Raw genomic sequence first — 19,582 nt, forward strand, 5'->3', positions numbered from 1 at the left:
AAGCAGAATCCGAAGCAGGCTCCAGGCTCTGAGCTGTCAACACAGAGCCCAACGTGGGGCTTGAACTTACAAGCCGTGAGATCATGACCTGAGGCGAAGTTGGACGCTCAACTGACTGAGCCACCCTGGCGCCCCAATATACTGCTGTTTGTTAACTGCACTGGAATAAAAATTTTTTAAAAAGTAAAACAACAAAAAACCCACAGCCATCATATTTAATAATCAACACTGAATGCTTTCTTCTTAACATTACAAACTAGGCAAGTATGTCCTCTTTCACCCTTTTATTTGACATTGTACTGCAAGTTCTAGCTAGTACAATAAAGACAGAAAAGGAAATGAAAGGGATACAGATTGCGAAGAAGACAAAAGATATTTGCAATTTGCTGATAACATTATTGTTTATGAAGAAAATCCTGAGGAATCTACACAAAATTCTGCTAGAAAAAGTATTCAGCAAGGTCGCAGGAGACAAGGTCAACGTATCAAAATTAGTCATATTTCTCTGTAACAGTAATGATCATGTACAAACTGGAATTAAAACCTCCAAATAACATACAGTGACTCCAAAAAAAGTGCCAAAGTAAAAATCTAACAAAATATGTTCAGGATTTACAAGTGGAAAATTACAAAACGCTAGTGAAATAAACCAAAAAAGATCTAAATAAATGAAGAGACATACCATGTTCGTGGTGTGAGAGCCAAAATAATAAAGATGCCAAATCTCACAGAAATGATCCATAGACTAATGTAGTGTCTATCAAATTCCCAGCAAGATGTTTCCTACATACAGACAAGCACATGATAAAGTGTTTACAGAAAGCCAAGGGAAAAAATTTGATATGGAAAGCTAAATCAATTTTAAAAAAGAATAAAGGAGAAATCACTTCACCCAATTTTAAGATTTACTAAAAGCTGCAGTAATCAAGATAGTTTGGTACTGGCAGAAGTTTAGATGTACAAATCAGTGGGATAACACAGAGACTCAGAAATAGACCAACATAAATATGCCCAGCAGGTTTTTGATTAAGGAATAAACATGATTCAGTGGAGGCATAGTACTGTAGTCTAGTTTTCAACCAATGGTGCCAGTCAACTGAACATCCTTAAGCAAAAATACAAGAAAGAAACTCAACCTAAACCTCACGTGGTAATACAAAAATTAACTTGACATGGATCAGAGATTTATATGCAAAAACGATAACACTTTTAGGAGAAAACACAGGAGAAAGTATTCAGGACAGAGAGCTTCCTTAAGACTTCTTAGACATGACCCGAAAAGGATTAAGAGGTGCCTTCACAATAATGCCATGAATCAATGTAACAAAAATGGCTTGGTCTATAATGGCAATACAAAAGTACACCTGCGGTGATTTAGGAGGCCCTGAGGAGGGTTCAAAGTGAATGCGTGATTATTTTTACATCTTTCTGTACAGCATATTTCTTAATGTGAGGTAATACTATCACAGGTAGGTCAAAGCAAAGCAAAGCAAATAAAAAAAAAAAAAACCCACAAAAAAACAAAGAAGGAATTCCAAAAGACGCTGATAAAGGTACTGTTACTACAATGGAAACCAAGGCCATGGAAACCACAGTGAAACTCACACACCCCTGCATGTGCACATGCCCATTTCATCTGTTAATATTCTAGTCAATTTCCTCAACAGTGAACCCTCACACCACCTTTCCTAGGATTAAAAATGGGATTCTTTCTCTCTGCTTTTTGGAGTTTCTCTTTATTTTTTTAGCTTAATTTAGCTATGTGTTTTCTTTTGTTTTGGCTCTAATTTGACCCATAGAAAACAAGTGAGGTGGACTGGGGAGAAGCCTCTCTAAATAGGATTGGAGAAGCTCAGGAACCACAATCAGAGGATTCATCTGAGAAGGTAACGCAGCTACACTGCCATCCTCGTCGTACAGAAAAATACAAAAAAAAAAACAACAGACAAGTAGATCAAGAGCACGTATAAACGGATGGTTAAGTACACCTGAAAAAAATTTTTTGCTTTTTAAAAAATCAAAGTCTTAAGAATGTGCTACAGTGGGCCCATTCATATGTACATTTTTATCTCCTGAAATATGAGTCTTTCATAACTCAAGTTTTCATATTTCTTGTTAAGACTTATGCTACTCAAAGGTAGGGATGATGCTGTAGAACAAAGGCCTTCAATAAGGGTTTTCAAGGGACTGTGGGGTCTGGGAGGCACTCTGTCCTATGGGCGACGGCTGAATAAAGCCATCTGTGAGTGTGAAAAAACATACACATAAAAATAAAAAAAATAAAGGTTTTCAATACACCCTCAACCGTCCCAACTGTCCTGACAATGGGCAGCAGTGAAGGTACATACAAGGCAAGGGGACAAGGCTCTCTGATCTCTGAAACCCCCCCCCCCCATAAGATAAGGAACAAGAAGCTGCCATAGGCTTGTCACAGAAATATGAAAGAAAGTGTGCTTGTGTTTCTCTTGTATCTCCTCCTCCTTTGTTTAAATATCCCTGAGATAATTTTGCAGTGTAAACTGAGACGATGGGGCCAATGGTTATGCTAAGTGCACGAGAATGACTGGATCATGCTCTTGGAGGAGTTCTCAGATGTAGAATAAGGCTCTAGGCTGGGTGGCTTTCCAGTATGACTCCTCAGATGACAACCGATATCCTCCAACAGAAGGGTTTCTCTTTGGTATGAACGATCGGATTCTGAATGAGAGGTTTCCTCAGTGGCTACATTCAAAAGTCTTTCCCCTGTGGAGCGCTTAGAGGGTGACCGAGGACTGCCCGCTCGTGAAGGGTCTCCCCACTTCTGCTGCGCTGCCCCTGACGGGGTGTCTCCCAGTATGAATCCTCTGATGCTGAGTGAGGGAGGAGCTACGACTGAAGGCCTTTCCACACTCGCTGCATTCATAGGGCTTCTCCCCGGTGTGGATGACGGAGTGTCGGATGAGGCTTGTGCTCCAGCAGAAGGATTTCCCACACTCGACACATTCATAGGGTTTCTCTCCACTGTGAATCCGCTGGTGCCTCGTGAGCCCCGAGCGGCGGTTGAAGGCCTTCCCGCACTCAGAGCACGCGAAGGGCTTCTCCCCGGCGTGAATGCTGACATGTCGGATGAGGTCCTTCCTAGTGCTAAAGGCTTTCCCACATTGTTTGCACTCAAAAGGTTTTTCTCCAATGTGGGCCCTTTTGTGCAAGATGAAAGTGTAGCAGTAGGTGAAGGCCTTTCCACACTCACTGCACTCATAGGGCTTCTCCCCGGTGTGGATGATGGCGTGTCGAATGAGGTTTGCCCTCTGGCAAAAGGCTTTGCCACACTGCACGCACTCATAGGGCTTCTCTCCACTGTGAATCCGCTGGTGCCTCGTGAGGTATGAGCGGCGGTTGAAGGCCTTCCCGCACTCCATGCACTCGTAGGGCTTCTCCTCAGTGTGGATGCTGAAGTGTCGGATGAGGTCTGACCGATTGCTAAAGGCTTTCCCACATTCTTTGCACTCGTAGGGTTTTTCTCCGGTGTGGGCCCTTTTGTGCAAGATGAAAGTGGAGCAGTGGGTGAAGGCCTTTCCACACTCCGTGCACACATAGGGCTTCTCGCCGGTGTGACTCCGCTGGTGCTGCTTGAGGTGTGACCTGCGGTAGAAGGCCTTCCCACACTCCAGGCACTTGTAGGGCTTCTCCCCCGTGTGGATGACATAGTGCTGAATGAGGTCTGTGCTGTCGCAAAAGGCTTTCCCACATTCGTTGCATTCAAAGGGCCTCACTCCACTGTGAATCTGCTGGTGCCACGTGAGGTGTGAGCGGCGGTTGAAGGCCCTCCCGCACTCCAGGCACTCGAAGGGCTTCTCTCCTGTGTGGATGATGTAGTGTCGAAGGAAACCTGTCTTATCTCGGAAGGCTTTTCCACATTCTTTGCACACAAAGGGTTTCTCTCCAGTGTGGCTCCTGTTATGCAAGACTAAATTGGAGCGGTGGGTGAAGGCCTTTCCACACTCACTGCACTTATAAGGCTTCTCCCCAGTGTGAATCCGCTGGTGCCTCGTGAGGTGCGACCTGCGGTTGAAGGCCTTCCCGCACTCCATGCACTCGTAGGGCCTCTCCCCCGTGTGGATCATGTGGTGCTGGAGGAGGTGTGTGCTCTTGCTAAAAGTTTTCCCGCACTCGGTGCATTCATAGGGCTTCACTCCAGTGTGAACCTGCTCATGTCGAACAAGAAAGCAGTTCTTGGTAAACACTTTCCCGCATTCCGCACACTTGTAGGGACGTCTCCCTTCACGAATCAAGGGATCTTTCAGTGGTCCCCGTGAGTCACGTTCATGGAGGACATGTCCCACAGGGATCAGCTCCTGTACAATCCTTGAGTGTAGACTATCATCTGTCCCTAAACCATCATGTTCGGGCTTCATGTTTCCAGGGAGCTTTTCCATCAGGGGGTCTGATCCTGGTTCCAACTGGCCTTCCAGCATTTCTGATGGCCTATCCTGACTCTTGCCTTGCCCAAGCTGGGAGTACCCTGGGGCTCGTGAAGTCATTTGCTCCCGTGGTGAGGTTTCCTCAGACAAGGCAAGGTGAGAAGGGGAAGGCTCGGTGGTCTCAGGTTTTCTATTGTCACCTAAGGGAATACAATACACAGAAGGGCCTATTAGAGATGGCAACACAGAAAAGCAAAATTGCCATTTCAGTGGGAATAAGAAAATGGAAACAGTGGCTCAGCACCTCCCATGTTTTCCAATCTTGGAAACCCCGTTTACAATTTTTCTTTTTGGATCCTGAACTCTTGAAACCTTTGAGAGGAAATCCAGAGGGAGAGAACCGATGGGGGACAGAGTGTCTGGAGACTAGGGACGGGCAGACAGAGGAATGTCGCGTGTGTGCTGGGTTTGCTCCAAGCAAGAACGTCTGCAGGTGCTATAAGGGGCCAGGATAGGAGCACCTGAGGCAGCCCATGCAGCAGCCAGGAAGAGGTCAGGGAAGCTTCCTGCACAGGGAGAGCTAGAAGCTGCTGGACAGAGCGAGTGGGAACACCATTTCGGCCTCGGTTAACAGAATGAACAAAGGCAGAGTGTTCCGAGACTCAGGGAGTGCAGCAGGCCCAGAGAGGGGCCTGTGAGAGTACAGCCCCCGACACGGGATTGGTGTCCTCTCAAGGGGAGACACAAGAGCGTCTACCGTGTGAGGACAGAGAGACCGCCATCTGCAAACCAGGAAGAGGGCCCTCACCACACATCAGACCTGCCAGCACCGGGATCTTAAACTTCCGGCCTCCAGAACCGTGGATAACAAACGTTTGTTGTTAAAGCTGCCAGTCTGTGGCATTCTCGTTACAGCAGTGCAGACCGCCTAGACAGCAGGTGTGAGCAATGTTCTCGTTCTTCAGTTCAGTGATGTTAAGTACGTTATTTTCAAAAAGAAATGAATGAGCAAATACCTTGGGTAATACATCAATTAATCAAGGTCATTCATGAATCAGTGAGGACAGTGTGTCATAAGCCAAGGTTTAGGATTAATTGCAATTTGTACCTGAGGTCCACTTTAACAAAAGTTAGAGATCACAGCAATATTACGGTTAAGATCATGGTCTTGGGGGGGCGCCTGGGTGGCTCAGTCGGTTGGGCATCTGACTTTGTTTGGCTCAGGTCATGATCTCAGTTCGTGGGTTCCAGCCCCGCACTGGGCTGTGTGCTGACAGCTCAGAGCCTGGAGCCTACTTCGGATTCTGTGTCTCCCTCTCTCTCTCTCTGCCCGCCCTCCCCCCACTCATGCTCTCTCTCTCAAAAATAAATAAACATTAAAAAAAAAAAAAAAAAAAGATCATGGTCTTGGACCACAGAAACCCTAGGCCCAAGCCCCACAGGAACTCAGTATTAGCTCCGTGGTACCTCCCACGGCACTCAAATTCCTTCAGCCCTCATTTTGTCTTCTCAAGAATAAAGCTAAAAAAAGAGCCTGGACTGTAGGACTCCATGAGGATGGAGTGAAATCCTGCATTTGCCATGTTTGCTATGTGGACCGTGTTCAGTCTGGTGCCAGACACTGAGCAAAACGTAACCCCCGTTAGCTCTAATTGTTTATCATGGGTTAGTCCCATAACATTCATCTGGGACCTAACTAGGAAGTATGTAAACTGACAGTGTAAGAATGTACATGTTAACCCTGGAGGATATTGAAGAATAAAAAGAACGGTCCATGGGTCACCCGGGTGGCTCAGTCAGTTAAGTGTCTGACTTGGGCCCAGGTCATGATCTTGTTTGTGAGTTCGAGCCCTGCACTGGGCCCTCTGCTATCAGCACAGAGCCTGCTTTAGCTCTCTGTCCCCCCCTCTCTCTGTCCCTTCCCCACTTGGGGGTGCGGGGAGCACGGTCCATGAGAGGCGTAATGAGCCAACGTTAAAGAGGCCACCAGAGTAAGGAGACAAGAGAGGTCCCGGGAGATCAGGGGCAGAGACCCCAAGAAGGCCGGATGCCCACGACACAATCACAAAACTGTGCCACACGACGAGCTCACACGGTATGGAGTTTAAGTGTCTGCTCTGGAGCCGGAACGCCTGGCTCACATCCTGGCTCACGTCCTGCCTGCACCAAGTGAGCAGATACGGCACAAGTTACTTAGCTGCTCCCATCTCAATCTCGTCTAAAGCACTGACAGGCTCAGCTTCTGCCTCAAAGTCCGCCCTGAAGGCTGAATTGAGACAAGACCTGTAAAACGCTGGGCAAAATGCCGGCCCCTGCGGGGCGTTCAGTAAACTGCGGGCCGTTACCCATTATCCTGATGGTCGCTGCCGTATTTGGAAACTGGGAGCAAAGCAGTGACCGTGTAAGGAATATTTTCCTAAGGAACATTTTCCTGTGCTGTGGTTCAGAGGAACCCCCCACGGGGCCTCAAAGAGCGAAGAGGACAATGTCGGCACTTTCATACGCGAATGGCGGGAACATGAAAGGGGGCACCATTCTGCAGAACTGCCTGGCAGTTTCCAATTGAGCCAACCTGACCCAGAAACATACCAGAGTCCGTTCCTCACAGAAATCAGTGCCTCTCGGCACCGAAACACATGACAAGAATATCCTCGGCAGCAGGAAGTTGAAAACAACAGCAATGCCTGTCAAGAGGGGAAGGGATAAATCAACGGCAGTTTTTCACACAGTGAGACATCACACTGTATCGACTGTGAAAAACTCCAACTATATGCAACCACATGAAAAGAATCTCACAGACATAATGATGATCAAGAGACAGATATACCGACAGCACAGAGTGGGTTCAACACTCAAAATAAATCTATGCTGATGGTCTAACAGGGGCTACCTCACGGAAGGGGCTGTCGAGGGCATGAGACCCTGACAAGGTGCTGGAGATATTCTACAGTGGCCCCCCTTATCTGCGGGGGATTTGTACCAAGACCCCCCGTGGGTCCCTGAAATGACGGGTAGTATCAATCCTGTATATACTATGTTTTGTCCCTGTGCATACATACCTAAAGTTTAATTTATACATTTGGCACATAAGAGATTAACAAAAAAACTAATAATAAAATAGAACAATTTTAACAAACGCTGGAATAAAAGTTACACGAATGTGGTCTCTATCCGAAAATATCTTATTGTATGCCACTCACCCTTCTTGTGGTGCTGTGAGATGATAAAACGCCCACATGAGGAGACGAAGGGAGGTGAATGACGCAGGTGTGTGACACAGCATTAGGCTACTATTGACCTTCTGCTGATATATCAGAAGGACCATCACCTGCTTTTGGACCGTGGCTGCCCACGGGTAACTGAAACCGCAGAAAGCAAAACCACAGATCAGGGGCACTGTGGTATATATTAACGTAACAGTGGTGATGTGGGTTTATACATATACAAAGATTCGTCAAGCTGACCTCTTAAGGCTTTTAAGCAACACAGCATATGAGTTATATCTCATTCAAAAAGTTCAAGAAAATAATCATTAATGGGAGGTACGGAACAAAAATGTAGACATCTCTCGCAAGAATGAGACAACTTTGGGGCACCTGGGTGGCTCAGTTGGTTAAGCATCCGACTTTGGCTCAGGTCACGATCTCACTGTTCATGGGTTCGAGCCCCATGTCAGGCTCTGTGCTGACAGCTCAGAGCCTGGAGTCTGCTTCAGACTCTGTGTCTCCCTCTCTCTCTGCCCCTTCCCCCGCTCGTGCTCTGTCTCTCTCTCTCTCAAAAAATGAATAAACATTAAAAAAAAAAAAAAAAGAATGAGACAACTTTTCCAAGATTGGTTATACAGGGAAAGTGAAGTTGATGCCAGTGTGCAGACACGGGAGAGGCATAAGCCTTTGTAATTTACTTTCCCTAAGTGTGAGGCAACCGAGCATATTTTTATGTTGAGCAGAGATTAGATAAAGTTGAAGAGGCAGAAAATATGTGAAGAAGCAAGTGCCCTAAAAAGGTGTGATCTGGACTTAGTGCAGGAACTAAGGTCGAGCTCCACGAGGGGGCTGGATGGGGAGGTTCACACAGAGATTTCTATCCACGTATAAGGGTTGGAGATCAAGCAACAGAAGAACACAGACGACTTTCACCATGAAAATGTGCTGAGACATCACTGGTGGGTGGGGGGGCCGGCGAAGGTCTAGAACAAGGTCCAAGCGGCTGGGGGAGCCAGTGTGGGAGGCAGCACAGATCAGAGGCATGCAGCAGACGCAGGGAGACCGGCTGGACTTAGGTGTGTGGGGACAGGTCAGGGGTAGCAGGGGAGGCAGTGGAGACGCGTGCGTGAAATGGACAGGATGTCTGGATGTGGGGGCTGGTGGAGACGGAAGGGTTGAGGAGTGACTTAAAGTGGCACCCAGCCTTCTGACCTGCACGGGAGGTGGGAGGAGAGGGAAAAATCACGAGCTCCCTCTCAGGCATGGTGAGCTGAAGTGTCTTTTGCACATTCGCAGACGTGAGACCGGGGACAAGGGCGAAGGTGTGGAACAGACTCTGAAGGGCTGAATAGACCGAGGGACCACGAGAGGGGAGAGCCTGGCTCTGCGGTGGCACCAGTCAGCACACCTGATGTCCCGAGGGCCTCGGCGGCCCACATTTGGGGAAGAGAAGGTGAAGTGTTGGTGAAGTGTTACCTTGAAGCTTAAGCGAACAGGAGGGGTGCTAAGATATGGAGCCCAGGAGTGCTTCTGAGTGTCTAACGGACCCTTGGAGAATGGTGGAGAAGGTGGGAAAGGGTGAGACGCAGAGGACAGCTCGTCTCCTTGCACTTCAGAAGGCAACTTGAACTACTATCATTATTCACGAGGACTCATACTGTGACATAAGTAGCACTAACAGCTTACCTTTGCTGAGCCATTCGTGCCCTGTAGGTCAGGGCCAGTGTGAACCAGCGTCACATGCAATCTGGTACGTCCTCAAACAATCCAGTGATATAGAAACTATTATTGCTAGCAGTTTTCAGGAGCAGACTACACTCACCAAACCATTGGCTCCTCTCCACGGACACACAGCTCAGCCTCATTTCCCAGAGCCAGGCACCGAAGTGCAGCCAGACCGAATGTGAGGAGAAATAGTGGGTATGACACCTCCCTTTCTTCTCTGATTTCCCCTCTGCTAGCTGGAAGGAGGCAGGACAACCCGCAAGTCTCATGTTGACGACAGGAGGTAGCTGGGTCCCTGAGTATCCGTGCGGCACACAGCTACAGGTGGACCCACACAGTCCTTCAGTGAGAAAAGTACTTTTCATATGCCGAGCCCCCAAGATTCTGGAATACACCTGTTAGAGCAGCTGGGTTACAGTGGCTGAACTTACACGAAGGCACTGTGAGATGACGCACCTTTCTTGCGGCCACAGGGTCGTGGCGTGTCACAGCTAGTTTTTAAGCCCAAGCAACCAGAGCCAAGAGCCCGAACTTCTGACTTAATAGGCCCCACACCTCCCCAGGAGTGCTGGACATTGTGATGGGGTGCCGGGAACGGGTGGAAAGACCTCAGGTTACAAGGCTCCGTGCATCCTAAGCCTTGAGAGAGGCCACAACAGTAAAACTTCCACAAACTCCAGGGAGTCTACTCTGCCGTCTACAAGCTGCCAGGACCCCCACTTGGCCAGCTGTTGGCACCCACCTGGGCAGTTGCTAGAGGAGAGGCCTCTCTGCAGTGTCCATAACTCTGGGCTCCGCTCCAGTGGGTAGATCTGCTCTGGTTTGGGTAGAGGACAGCCTGTTTACGGAGAAAGAAAGAGGACGTGGAGATTCTGGTGAGAAGAAATAAATCTAGACTGGGACATCAGAATTTGGAGAAGGCCTCAGAATGAAGCTGCTCCCATCCATGCAAATAAAACGATGTGACCTGGAAACCAGCTGCATAAAACACTGTCATTGGGCCCCAAAGACTGGAGACATTAGCATCGGCTCCACAGAATGCACCGATTCCCTTTGATCCCCATCCTGTAGAATCGCAACGCTGTTTAGACCTATCTCCTGAAGGTGCTTTCTAATTAATCCAGTCAGGGGCCTCGACCTCCCTGTGCGTCAGCCAATACCTGGTGAGCTTCGCTGCTACTACTACCTAATTTACACAAAATATCTGGGGTGAGGCCTGGGCATCAGGAGATTTTAAACACTTCCCAGGATGATGGCACCCCACCTAGTAGGTTCATTTCACCAGTGGCATCTCTGATCATAGACAGTCAGGTAGGCAGAGTGGCTGGGTACTCTGAGCAGAGAGATAGGTTATTCCAGGCAGAAAGACTAGAATGCAAATACAGGAACAAGGATAACAAATAGAATACAGTGACAAATATGGTAAATATCAACCCCTCTGTATCAATATCACTTGGAACGTCTGTTTTTTTTCTAAATGCTCCAATTATAAGACAGAGATGGTCAGAATGGATAAAAAAATAAGACCCAACTATAGATCGTCTATAAAAAACCCACTGTAAATAAAAAGATACATGTTGAAAGTAAATGGATGGAGGAAAATATACTAATACGTTATCAGAATACACTAACACTAGTCAAAAGAAAGCAGGCAGACCTGTATTAATTTCAGACAGGGCAGACCTCAAAGCAAGGAAAATTACCAGGGATGAAGAAAGCATTATGTAATGATAAACAGGTTAGTTTGCTAAGAAGACATAAAATTCCTTAATCTGTATGTGTCTGCCATCAAACTATATGAGGCAAAAACTGATAGAATGACAAGGAGAAATAGATGAATCCCCTATCAAAGCTGGAGACTACACTACTCCTCTACCAGAAATGGACAGATCCAGGGCGCCTGGGTGACTTAGTTGGTTGAGTGTCCGACTCTTGGTTTCTGCTCAGGTCATGATCTCGCAGTTTCATGATTTTGAGCCCCGTGTCAGGCTCTGCGTTGCCAGTGTGAAGCCTGCTTCAGATTCTCTCTCTCTCCCTCTCTCTCTGCCCCGCTGTCTCTCTCCCAAAGTAAATAATACATAAACTTAAAAAAAAAAAAAAGTAATGGACAGATCCAGCAGGCAGACAATTAATAATGCCATAGTTGAACTGAACAATCCCATCAATTACCTGGATATAACGACATCGGTAGACTACTGCATCCCAAAACAGAATACACATTCTTCTCTCACATGGGACATTCACCATAACAGATCATATTGTGGGCCATAAAACACACCTTAACCAAAATTTAAAAAGAACAGAAATCATATAATGTCTGCTCTCAGACCACAAAGTAATTAACTAGAAATTAATAACAGAAAGATAACTGGAAAACCCCCAAATAGGTAAAGATTAAACAGCACATTTTCAAATAACATGTGGGTCTAAGAAGCAATCTCAAGAAAGTAAAAAATATTTTGAACTAAATGAAAACCAAAATAGAGGATGCCTCTGTGGCTCAGTTGGAAGGGCATGTGACTCTTGATCTTGGGGTCATGAATTTGAGCCCCATGTTGAGTGTAGAGATTACTGAAGAAAAAAAAAAACAACAAAAAACTTCAAACCAAATAAACATAAAAAAATAAAAAATACAACTTAGCAAAATTGTGGAACGTAGCAATGCAGTGCTTAGCAGTAAATTTATAACATAGAAATATCTTTTTTAAAGAAAGATCTAGGGGCGCCTGGGTGGCGCAGTCGGTTAAGCGTCCGACTTCAGCCAGGTCACGATCTCGCGGTCCGGGAGTTCGAGCCCCGTCTCAGGCTCTGGGCTGATGGCTCAGAGCCTGGAGCCTGTTTCCGATTCTGTGTCTCCCTCTCTCTCTGCCCCTCCCCCGTTCATGCTCTGTCTCTCTCTGTCCCAAATATAAATAAAACGTTGAAAAAAAAAAAAAAGAAAGAAAGAAAGATCTAAAGTTAATTATATAAATTTCCACCTTAGGAAACTAGAAGAACAAATTAAGTGCTAAGTAAACACTACAAAAGAAATAAGAATTAGAGCGGAAATTAATGAAACAGAAAATAGAGAAAATCAACAAAACAAAAATCTGGCTCTCTAAAAAGATCATTAAAATGGATAAGCCTCTAGCCAGGCTAACTGAAAAAAAAAAAAAAAAAATGAGACAGAACACAAATTACAGATCCTATGGACATTAATAGGATATTAAAAGGGGTGCCTGGGTGGCTCAGTTAGTTAAGCGTCTGACTTCAGTTCAGGTCATGATCTTGTGCTTTGTGAGTTCGAGCCCCACATTGGGCTCTGCTAACAGCTTGGAGCCTGGAGCCTGCTTCAGATTCTGTGTCTCCCTCTCTCTCTGTCCCTCCCCTGCTTATGCTCTGTCTCTGTCTCTCAAAAATAAACAAACATGAAAAAAAATTTTTTTAAAGGACTTTAAAAGAATACCATCAACCACTCTATGCTCACAAATTCAATAACTGAGATGAATGCACCAATCACTTGAAAGACACAATCTGCTAAAACTCACACAAGAAGAAACAGACAATCCGAGTAGGTGTATAATATATTAAGGAAATTGAATCAAAAGTTAATAACCTTCCAAAAAACAAAGCACGAGGCCCAGTTGGGTTCACTGGTGACTTCTACCAAAACCTGAAAGAAGAAATTATACCAATTCCCTACAATCTCTCCCAGAGACAGAAGCAGAGGGAATATTTCCTAATTCAATAGGTAAGGCCAGCATTACCTAATATCAAATAAAGACATCACAGAAAAGTATACACAATATGTCTCATGAACATAGATGAAAAAAAAAAATCCTCCACAAAATATTAACAAAGCAAACCCAACAGTGTATAAAGAGATGATATATCACAACCAAGTGGGATTTATCCCAGATATACAAACCCGACTCAAAATTTAAAAGTCAATTAACATGATCCATCACAGCAACAGGCTAAAGAAGAAAAATCACACAATCATATTGATAATGCAGAAAAGCATTTGATAAAATCCAACATCCATTCATGTTTCAGAGTTAAAAAAAACAAAAAAACACCTCTGGGGAGGCTGTGTGACTCAGCTGGTTAAGTGTCTGACTCCTGACTTTGGCTCAGATCATGATCTCAGTTAGTGGGATCGAGCCCTGCATCTGGCTCTGTGCTGACAACACAGAGTCTGCTTGGGATTCTCTGTCTCTCTCCCCCACTCGTGCTCTCTCTCTCTCTCGAAATGAATAAATAAATTTTAAAAAATACGTAAGAAAAAAAAAGAACTCTAAGCAAAAGTGGAATGGAGGGAAATTTCCTCAACTTGATAAACATCTACAAAAATACTGGAAGTATTAGGTAATGTGACAAGAAAATGTAGTAAGACAAAAAAAAAAAGGTACACATAACTTTACCATAAGATCCAGCAATTGCACTCCTTGGTATTTCCCCAAAAGTCCACATAAAAGCTTACACATGGATATTTACAACAGCTTTATAGTTAATTGCCAAAATTTGGAAGCAACTGAGACTTTCTCCAGCAGGTAAATGGATACACTGTGGTACATCTAGAAAATGGAGTATGCAGCACTAAAAATAAATGAGCTGTCAAGCCATAGAAAGACACTGAGAAACCTTAAATGCACATTACTAAATGAAAGAAGTCAATCTGAAAAGGCTACATACTGTATGATTCCAACTACAAGACATTCTGGAAAACACAAATGGGGACAGTAAAAAGATCAGGGGTTAATGAAGGGGAGCAGGAGAAGGGACGAATAGGCAGAGCAAAGAGGATTTTTAGCACAGTGAAAATACTCTGCATGATACTATAATGATGGAAACGTGTCATTTCACATTTGTCCAAACCCACAGAATGCACAACACAAGGAGTGACCCCTAATGTAAACTATGGACTTTCAGGGACTATGAGGTCAGTGTAGGTTCACTGACTGTAACAAAAGCACCACTCTGGGAGAAATGTTGATAATGTGGGAGGCTGTGCAGGTGTGGAGGAAGGGGGTTTATGGGGAATCTCTCAATTTTGCTATGAACCTGAAATTGCTCTTTAAAAAGTCTTAAAAAAAAAAAAAAAAACCAACTAGGGGCACCTGGGTGGCTCAGTCAGCTAAGTGTCTGACTTTGGATTGTGGCTCAGGTCATGATCTCACGGTTTTCAAGTTTGAGCCCCAAATCATGCTCCATGCTGACAGTGTGAAGCCTGCTTGGGATTCTCTCTCTCTCCCTCTCTCTGCCCCTCCCCAACTCTCTCCAAAATAAACTTAAAACAAAACGCTAATATTTATAGGATGTAACCATATCCCAAGGGACTGTGCCGAGCAATTTAAATGCAGTATGTCTTAAAACAGAGAATTAAATTTATGTACTAACTTAGAAAATAAATGACATATTTAAAATATTGAGCCTTGGGTCCCTGGGTGGCTCAGTCAGTTGGATGTCTGACTCTTGATTTCGGCTCAGGTCATGATCTCACCAGTCGTGAGTTTGAGCTCCACGTCGGGCTCCAACCTGCTTAGGGTTCTCTCTCTCTCCCTCTCTCTCTCTGCCCCTCCTGTGCTCTCTCTCTTTCTCAAAATAAATGAATAAACTTCACAAAAAGATAGAACAAAATATTGAGGCTTTTCACTCAAAAGTGTCTTCATTGAGCGAAGTCTTTTTTAGGTCCTAAGCAAAGGATTCTGTTGTTCTTCCAGCGAACATAAAAAACGCTAATTTAGGGTTTCCTTACAGCCTCCACAGGAAGTAACACTGCGACTGGCACCATTTATACATGAAGAGACCGAGCCCAGGCAGATTTGCTGAAACCGTGGAACTGGTAAATGGCTGAGCCAACATGGATCAGGGTCTGTGTAGTCATGTCTGGCATCTGGCCTCTTTGACCACAAAGCTATACAACACTGTTCCAGAAGATGCCGAGTCCAAGTATGAGGGTGAAGACCAGACAAGGGGAACGATGATGACACGAGAACAGTACTGGCGGCAGCGAGGGTCACGATCGCTAAAGCCGCACATCGCAAGATACCACCAGACACTGTTCTGAGCCATTTGACCTTCACGACAGCCCTGTGAAGCAGAGGTGCTATATTACTTCATTTCAGCTGAGATTACGAGGCACAGAGCGGTTCAGTACCCGGTCCAGAAACACAGAGCTCATAAGCCACAGAGCGGGGACTGAACAGTAAGGGTCTGGCACCAGACCCTGGTCTCCTAAGCACTATACGAAGAAGGAAGCAGCCGTGTGGGGCCAGCAACCTCAGCCCAAAGAGGCTGAAACAGTGACAGGGGGATGTGAGCAGGAGGCCTCAATCCTCAGGAAACACGGGCCAGAGAGAGAGACAGACTTGATGACGCTAGACAGCGCTTCAGGAACCACTAAAAACAAAAAATTGGGACTCCCACTCAGTCGTGTGGTCAAATAGGGACGCTTGCACAGACATAAACGGCATCTATTTTCCTCAACATTTCACAAAAGAAAGAACCTGTGCCACCAAAAACTGCAGGAGAGCTTTTCGCAACAAAGAGGGGTCTTTTAAACTGAACAGATTAAGCTTTAGAGGGACTCGTTGCAGTGGCCCTATTTTCCTCACTTGCCGAAGATGGCATGTCGGGAGAATTAAACGAATGAAGAGGAACAGTATCCGCATACAAGAAGAGCAGAGACACGGAACATGGGGCCTCACACCGCAAGGACTGGGCGACCGCTTCCTGCTGCCAAACAGCTGTGGCAGAAAAAAACCACCGTGAAAAGACAGAGACACAAGCAGACCCACGGAGAGGTCAGGACGAAAGCCCCGGAAGCCAGGGCATAATTGTGCTTCTTGAGGTTGCTGGATCAGTCCCTCAAGGGGCCCAGCTGGCATTCCTTCCTGTGGGTTCCGTGAGACAGCCCCATTTCCTCCCAACACACCATTCTTTGGCTGTGACCAAAAGCCAACTATGTTCTCGCCTCACCCTCCCTCCCACACAGAAGAGCAGGCAGGAAGAGGGGAGTCTAGAAAATCACCGAAGCTGTGGGGAGGAGGGAGGCAGGCTACAGAGGCCTTCTCGACCAGCCAGGCCTAGAGCCAGAGAGTGGAGGGAAGGAGGTGATGGGTCTCCCACACGGCAGGAGGAGGGAGGCCTCACCCAGAGAGACCAGGAGCCTGCAGGTTTCCAGCATCACCTCCTGGTACAGGGTCCTCTGGGCCGGGTCCAGCTGCCCCCACTCCTCCTGGGTAAAAGTCACGGCCACATCATCGAAGGTCACCAGCATCTGAAAAGTCAAATAGAGGCAGCTGTGTTTGTCCTACGGCTGCTGACGGGAACCAGAGCCCATCTCTTGATGGCAAGGGAGCAGAGAGACCAAACGGCCGCTGAGGGTTGAGCTCTGTGCTGGCCTCAAGGACTCCGAGATGCTGCTTTGCCTTGATTACAGCAGCGCGGGAGCCAGGAGCCTCCCACGTGGGAGCCCAGGGAGAATGACGCAAGGTCAGGACCTTCCTGTGTGGACTGTGAGACACAGCATGGCAAGGGCTCCGAGACGCCAGACGAATGGGAGAGAGCACTGAAAACAGCAGCAATGATAGTTACAGAATAATCCCCGAGACTCACTGGTCTCCACAGTGTGCCTGCCTCGTGCAGACGCTCTGCCTGTCTCCTTAAAGGACAGGTCATACTCCTGAGGTGTGAATCCTCTTAAAATCAACACTTGCCTGGCATGTGAACTTGGGAGCCTCAATTCCTGGGTCAATACAGTAATTATCACTCGGTGGTAGTAGTTTTGAAAATTAATGAAAAAAAGATATTCGTAAAAGAAGCACTGGACGACTGACCACAGCCTGAGGTCGTATCATTATCACCCTCATGCCAGTCGGGGCCCTAAGTTTACACGTGGTATGAGCAGAGGCAGGATTTGAACTGAGGTCCCTCTGGTCTAGGGTCTAACTGCACAATCTTGACACTCCTCCATTAGCAAAGGAGTTAATGCAGATGTGAAGCATTTCACATAAATACCCAGTCACACTCATTTCGGCAAACATTGAACATAATTTCTGTGGACAAGGGCAGAGGAGCGAGCTCATCATCAGCCACCTTACAGGACAGTCACCTGAGGTGGTGGCACCTGCTTGGGAAGTGGCAGGGCCTGGATCAGGTGCCAATGCCTTCTGCTCCTCAGACTGCCAGGGAGAATCCACAATGAGCCACTGTTTCTTTTTCCTACTGGAGTCTTCTTTCCTTTCCTTTGGCGACTCTGCCGGAACTCAAACCCGCCTGCCTGGGTCCTCACGGCGCCCATCCCTGAGGAAAGACTACTTCAGGCCCGGAGAACGGAAGCTGCTGAGGACGATGCAAGCAGGCTGCGGCCATGAGAACAGCCTCCGATATACTACTGTCTGTCCTGGCAGAGTGTATGATGGAACAGTCAGCAAATGATCACAGAGGCTGGCCCTCCCAGGGTAGGTCTCGACAGATGGGGACGGGGGGCCATGGAAATCACACAGGTCTTCTGGGGACTCCTGAAACAAATATACCTTTTTTTGTCCACACGCTTCCACCTGCTGAAGTGCCATATTCCCACCTTCTGCCCAAACTGCCTACTCCAAGGAAGCCTGCTTGGCTTGCAATGTTTCCGTGTCACTGCCAGGTATCCCTATATGCGTTTTGTACAGAAGGGGGCACAAATACAGGCTGTGGTGGCTGACACACTGATTGTTTCTGCTACTTAAGAGCAGCAGTGAGGGGCGCCTGGGTGTCTGCCGGTTGAGTGTCTGACTTCAACTCAGGTCATGATCTCAATGTTTGTGAGTTTGAGCCCCACATCTGGCTTGCTGCTGTCAGCGCGGACCCCACTTCGAATCCTCTGTCCCCCTCTCTGCCCCTCCCTGGCTCGCACTCTCTCTCTCTCTCTCTCTCTCAAACATAAGTAAAACATTAAAAAGAAAAAAGAGCTGCAGTGAATTTGGGCAGATAACTGAACTCTCTAAGCCTCAAGTTGTTTTCATGCAAAACAGCAATAATAACAGAACTTAACACAGAGGAGGTGAGGATTAAAAGAGGTGAAATGTTAGGTCTGCCCTTCAACCCACAGCAAAAATTAACCAAGGCCAGCGATTATGGTTCCTCTGCCACTGTTTTCTCTTTGCTCCCACAACATCCCAGACATATTCAACCAGGAACCCTTATTTAATTTTGCCAGGTTTCCTACACAAAAATGCCAGATGATGGGCAAGCAGGGAAGGGGCCACTTCGGCCTGAACTGCTGGGACAGTTCTGTCCAAATGCGTGACATCTGAGCAGAGGCCAGAAGGATGTGAGAGGAAGACCCCCCCTCCCTCCCGCCAGAGTCAAAGGGGCAGAATCGCGGGCACAGGGCAGGGCAAGGACAAGGGCTGGGGGATGAATTCAGCATGGTCAGGCTGGTGTGTCCGGAGAACCGCGCCCCCGGGGAAGAAGGCAAGGTCGAGGAGGTCGGCGGGAGGGCCGGGTGGGCACCTGCAGGTCCCCGGGCGGGCTGGATCTGTGAGTGACGGACGCCCGCCCGGCACTGACCAAACACTTGTCGGAACTCCGGCACTGCCGCAGGACTACGGACAATAAAACGACAAGCTAGCGACGCGCGCTGTACACAAACGACAGGGAGAAAAGGCAAGCGAACGGCTTCCTAGCCTCCGGCTGCCCAGGAGCCCTCTCCGCAGCAGACAGGCTGCAATACCCACAGCGTCGCCCACTCACCCGCGCAGGGGCCATCCACGCCGCCGCCATCGTGGAACCCTGTGCACAGAGCGGGGCCCGGGGAGGGGGTGGCGGCCGAGGGGCCCCAGAGCGGGGCGACCTCGGCTGACGGTCTCACTCCCAGCCTCAGTTTCCCCGCTCTGAAGCGCGCTCGAGGTCCAGGGCTGCAGGGACAGCAGGCGCTCACGTGACACCCCGTTATAGAGAATGAGGGGCGGGTATCAGGCTCGTACAAGGACGCGGAGGTAAGACCCACGCTCCACACCGCCTTCTCCGCTCGCGCCTCATAAAGGCGCCCTGCCCACCACTGCTCGAAGCCGCACAGACCGGTACGACCCACCCGGCACCGGCGGATGACGTTCGCCTCCACGGAGCAGGAAGTCCCGCCCCCGCCGGGGCGGGCCGCAGGAAACGCCCCTGTCCTGGGCTGTCATTGGCCCAGCGCGCGCGCGGACTCGCGGTGTACAGCCTTCTGGGAATTGTGGTTTTGTCCCTGAAAGCAGCGGCGGTGGGGAGCTTCCCGAGCCTGTC

The 19,582-nt window shown here is 47.6% G+C and overlaps 1 protein-coding gene across 8 annotated transcripts; it reads right to left on the reverse strand.

Annotated features, from left to right (window-relative positions):
• Positions 1-269: 269 nt before the first annotated feature.
• Positions 270-19,421, reverse strand: LOC123577867 (zinc finger protein 543-like). 8 transcript variants are annotated; one of them, XM_045440197.1, is made up of 6 exons: positions 19,052-19,421; positions 18,812-18,903; positions 17,427-17,835; positions 16,466-16,592; positions 10,074-10,169; positions 270-4,600 (listed from the first exon to the last, which is right to left on the reverse strand). In XM_045440197.1, exons 3-6 carry the CDS (start codon positions 17,613-17,615, stop codon positions 2,754-2,756), a joined length of 2,259 nt encoding a protein of 752 aa, XP_045296153.1. In that variant the 5' UTR covers positions 17,616-17,835; positions 18,812-18,903; positions 19,052-19,421; the 3' UTR covers positions 270-2,753. The 8 variants fall into 8 exon arrangements, with proteins under 8 accessions (XP_045296153.1, XP_045296155.1, XP_045296157.1 ...); XM_045440199.1 differs by lacking the exon at positions 18,812-18,903; XM_045440201.1 differs by lacking the exon at positions 10,074-10,169.
• Positions 19,422-19,582: the final 161 nt, after the last annotated feature.

This window comes from Leopardus geoffroyi, chromosome E2 (assembly GCF_018350155.1).
Source record: "Leopardus geoffroyi isolate Oge1 chromosome E2, O.geoffroyi_Oge1_pat1.0, whole genome shotgun sequence".
NCBI lineage: Eukaryota > Metazoa > Chordata > Mammalia > Carnivora > Felidae > Leopardus > Leopardus geoffroyi.

What these genes read in the sequence shown, in the direction of transcription:
- LOC123577867 (XM_045440199.1), bottom strand. Translation starts at nt 17,615, where the DNA reads ATGGGCGCCGTGAGGACCCAGGCAGGCGGGTTTGAGTTCCGGCAGAGT. An exon ending in AGCAGGTGCCACCACCTCAG is followed by an intron (nt 16,593 to 17,426) that starts GTGACTGTCCTG and finishes TTGACTTTTCAG; the next exon opens with ATGCTGGTGACCTTCGATGA. An exon ending in CAGGCTCCTGGTCTCTCTGG is followed by an intron (nt 10,170 to 16,465) that starts GTGAGGCCTCCC and finishes CTCCGTAAACAG; the next exon opens with GCTGTCCTCTACCCAAACCA.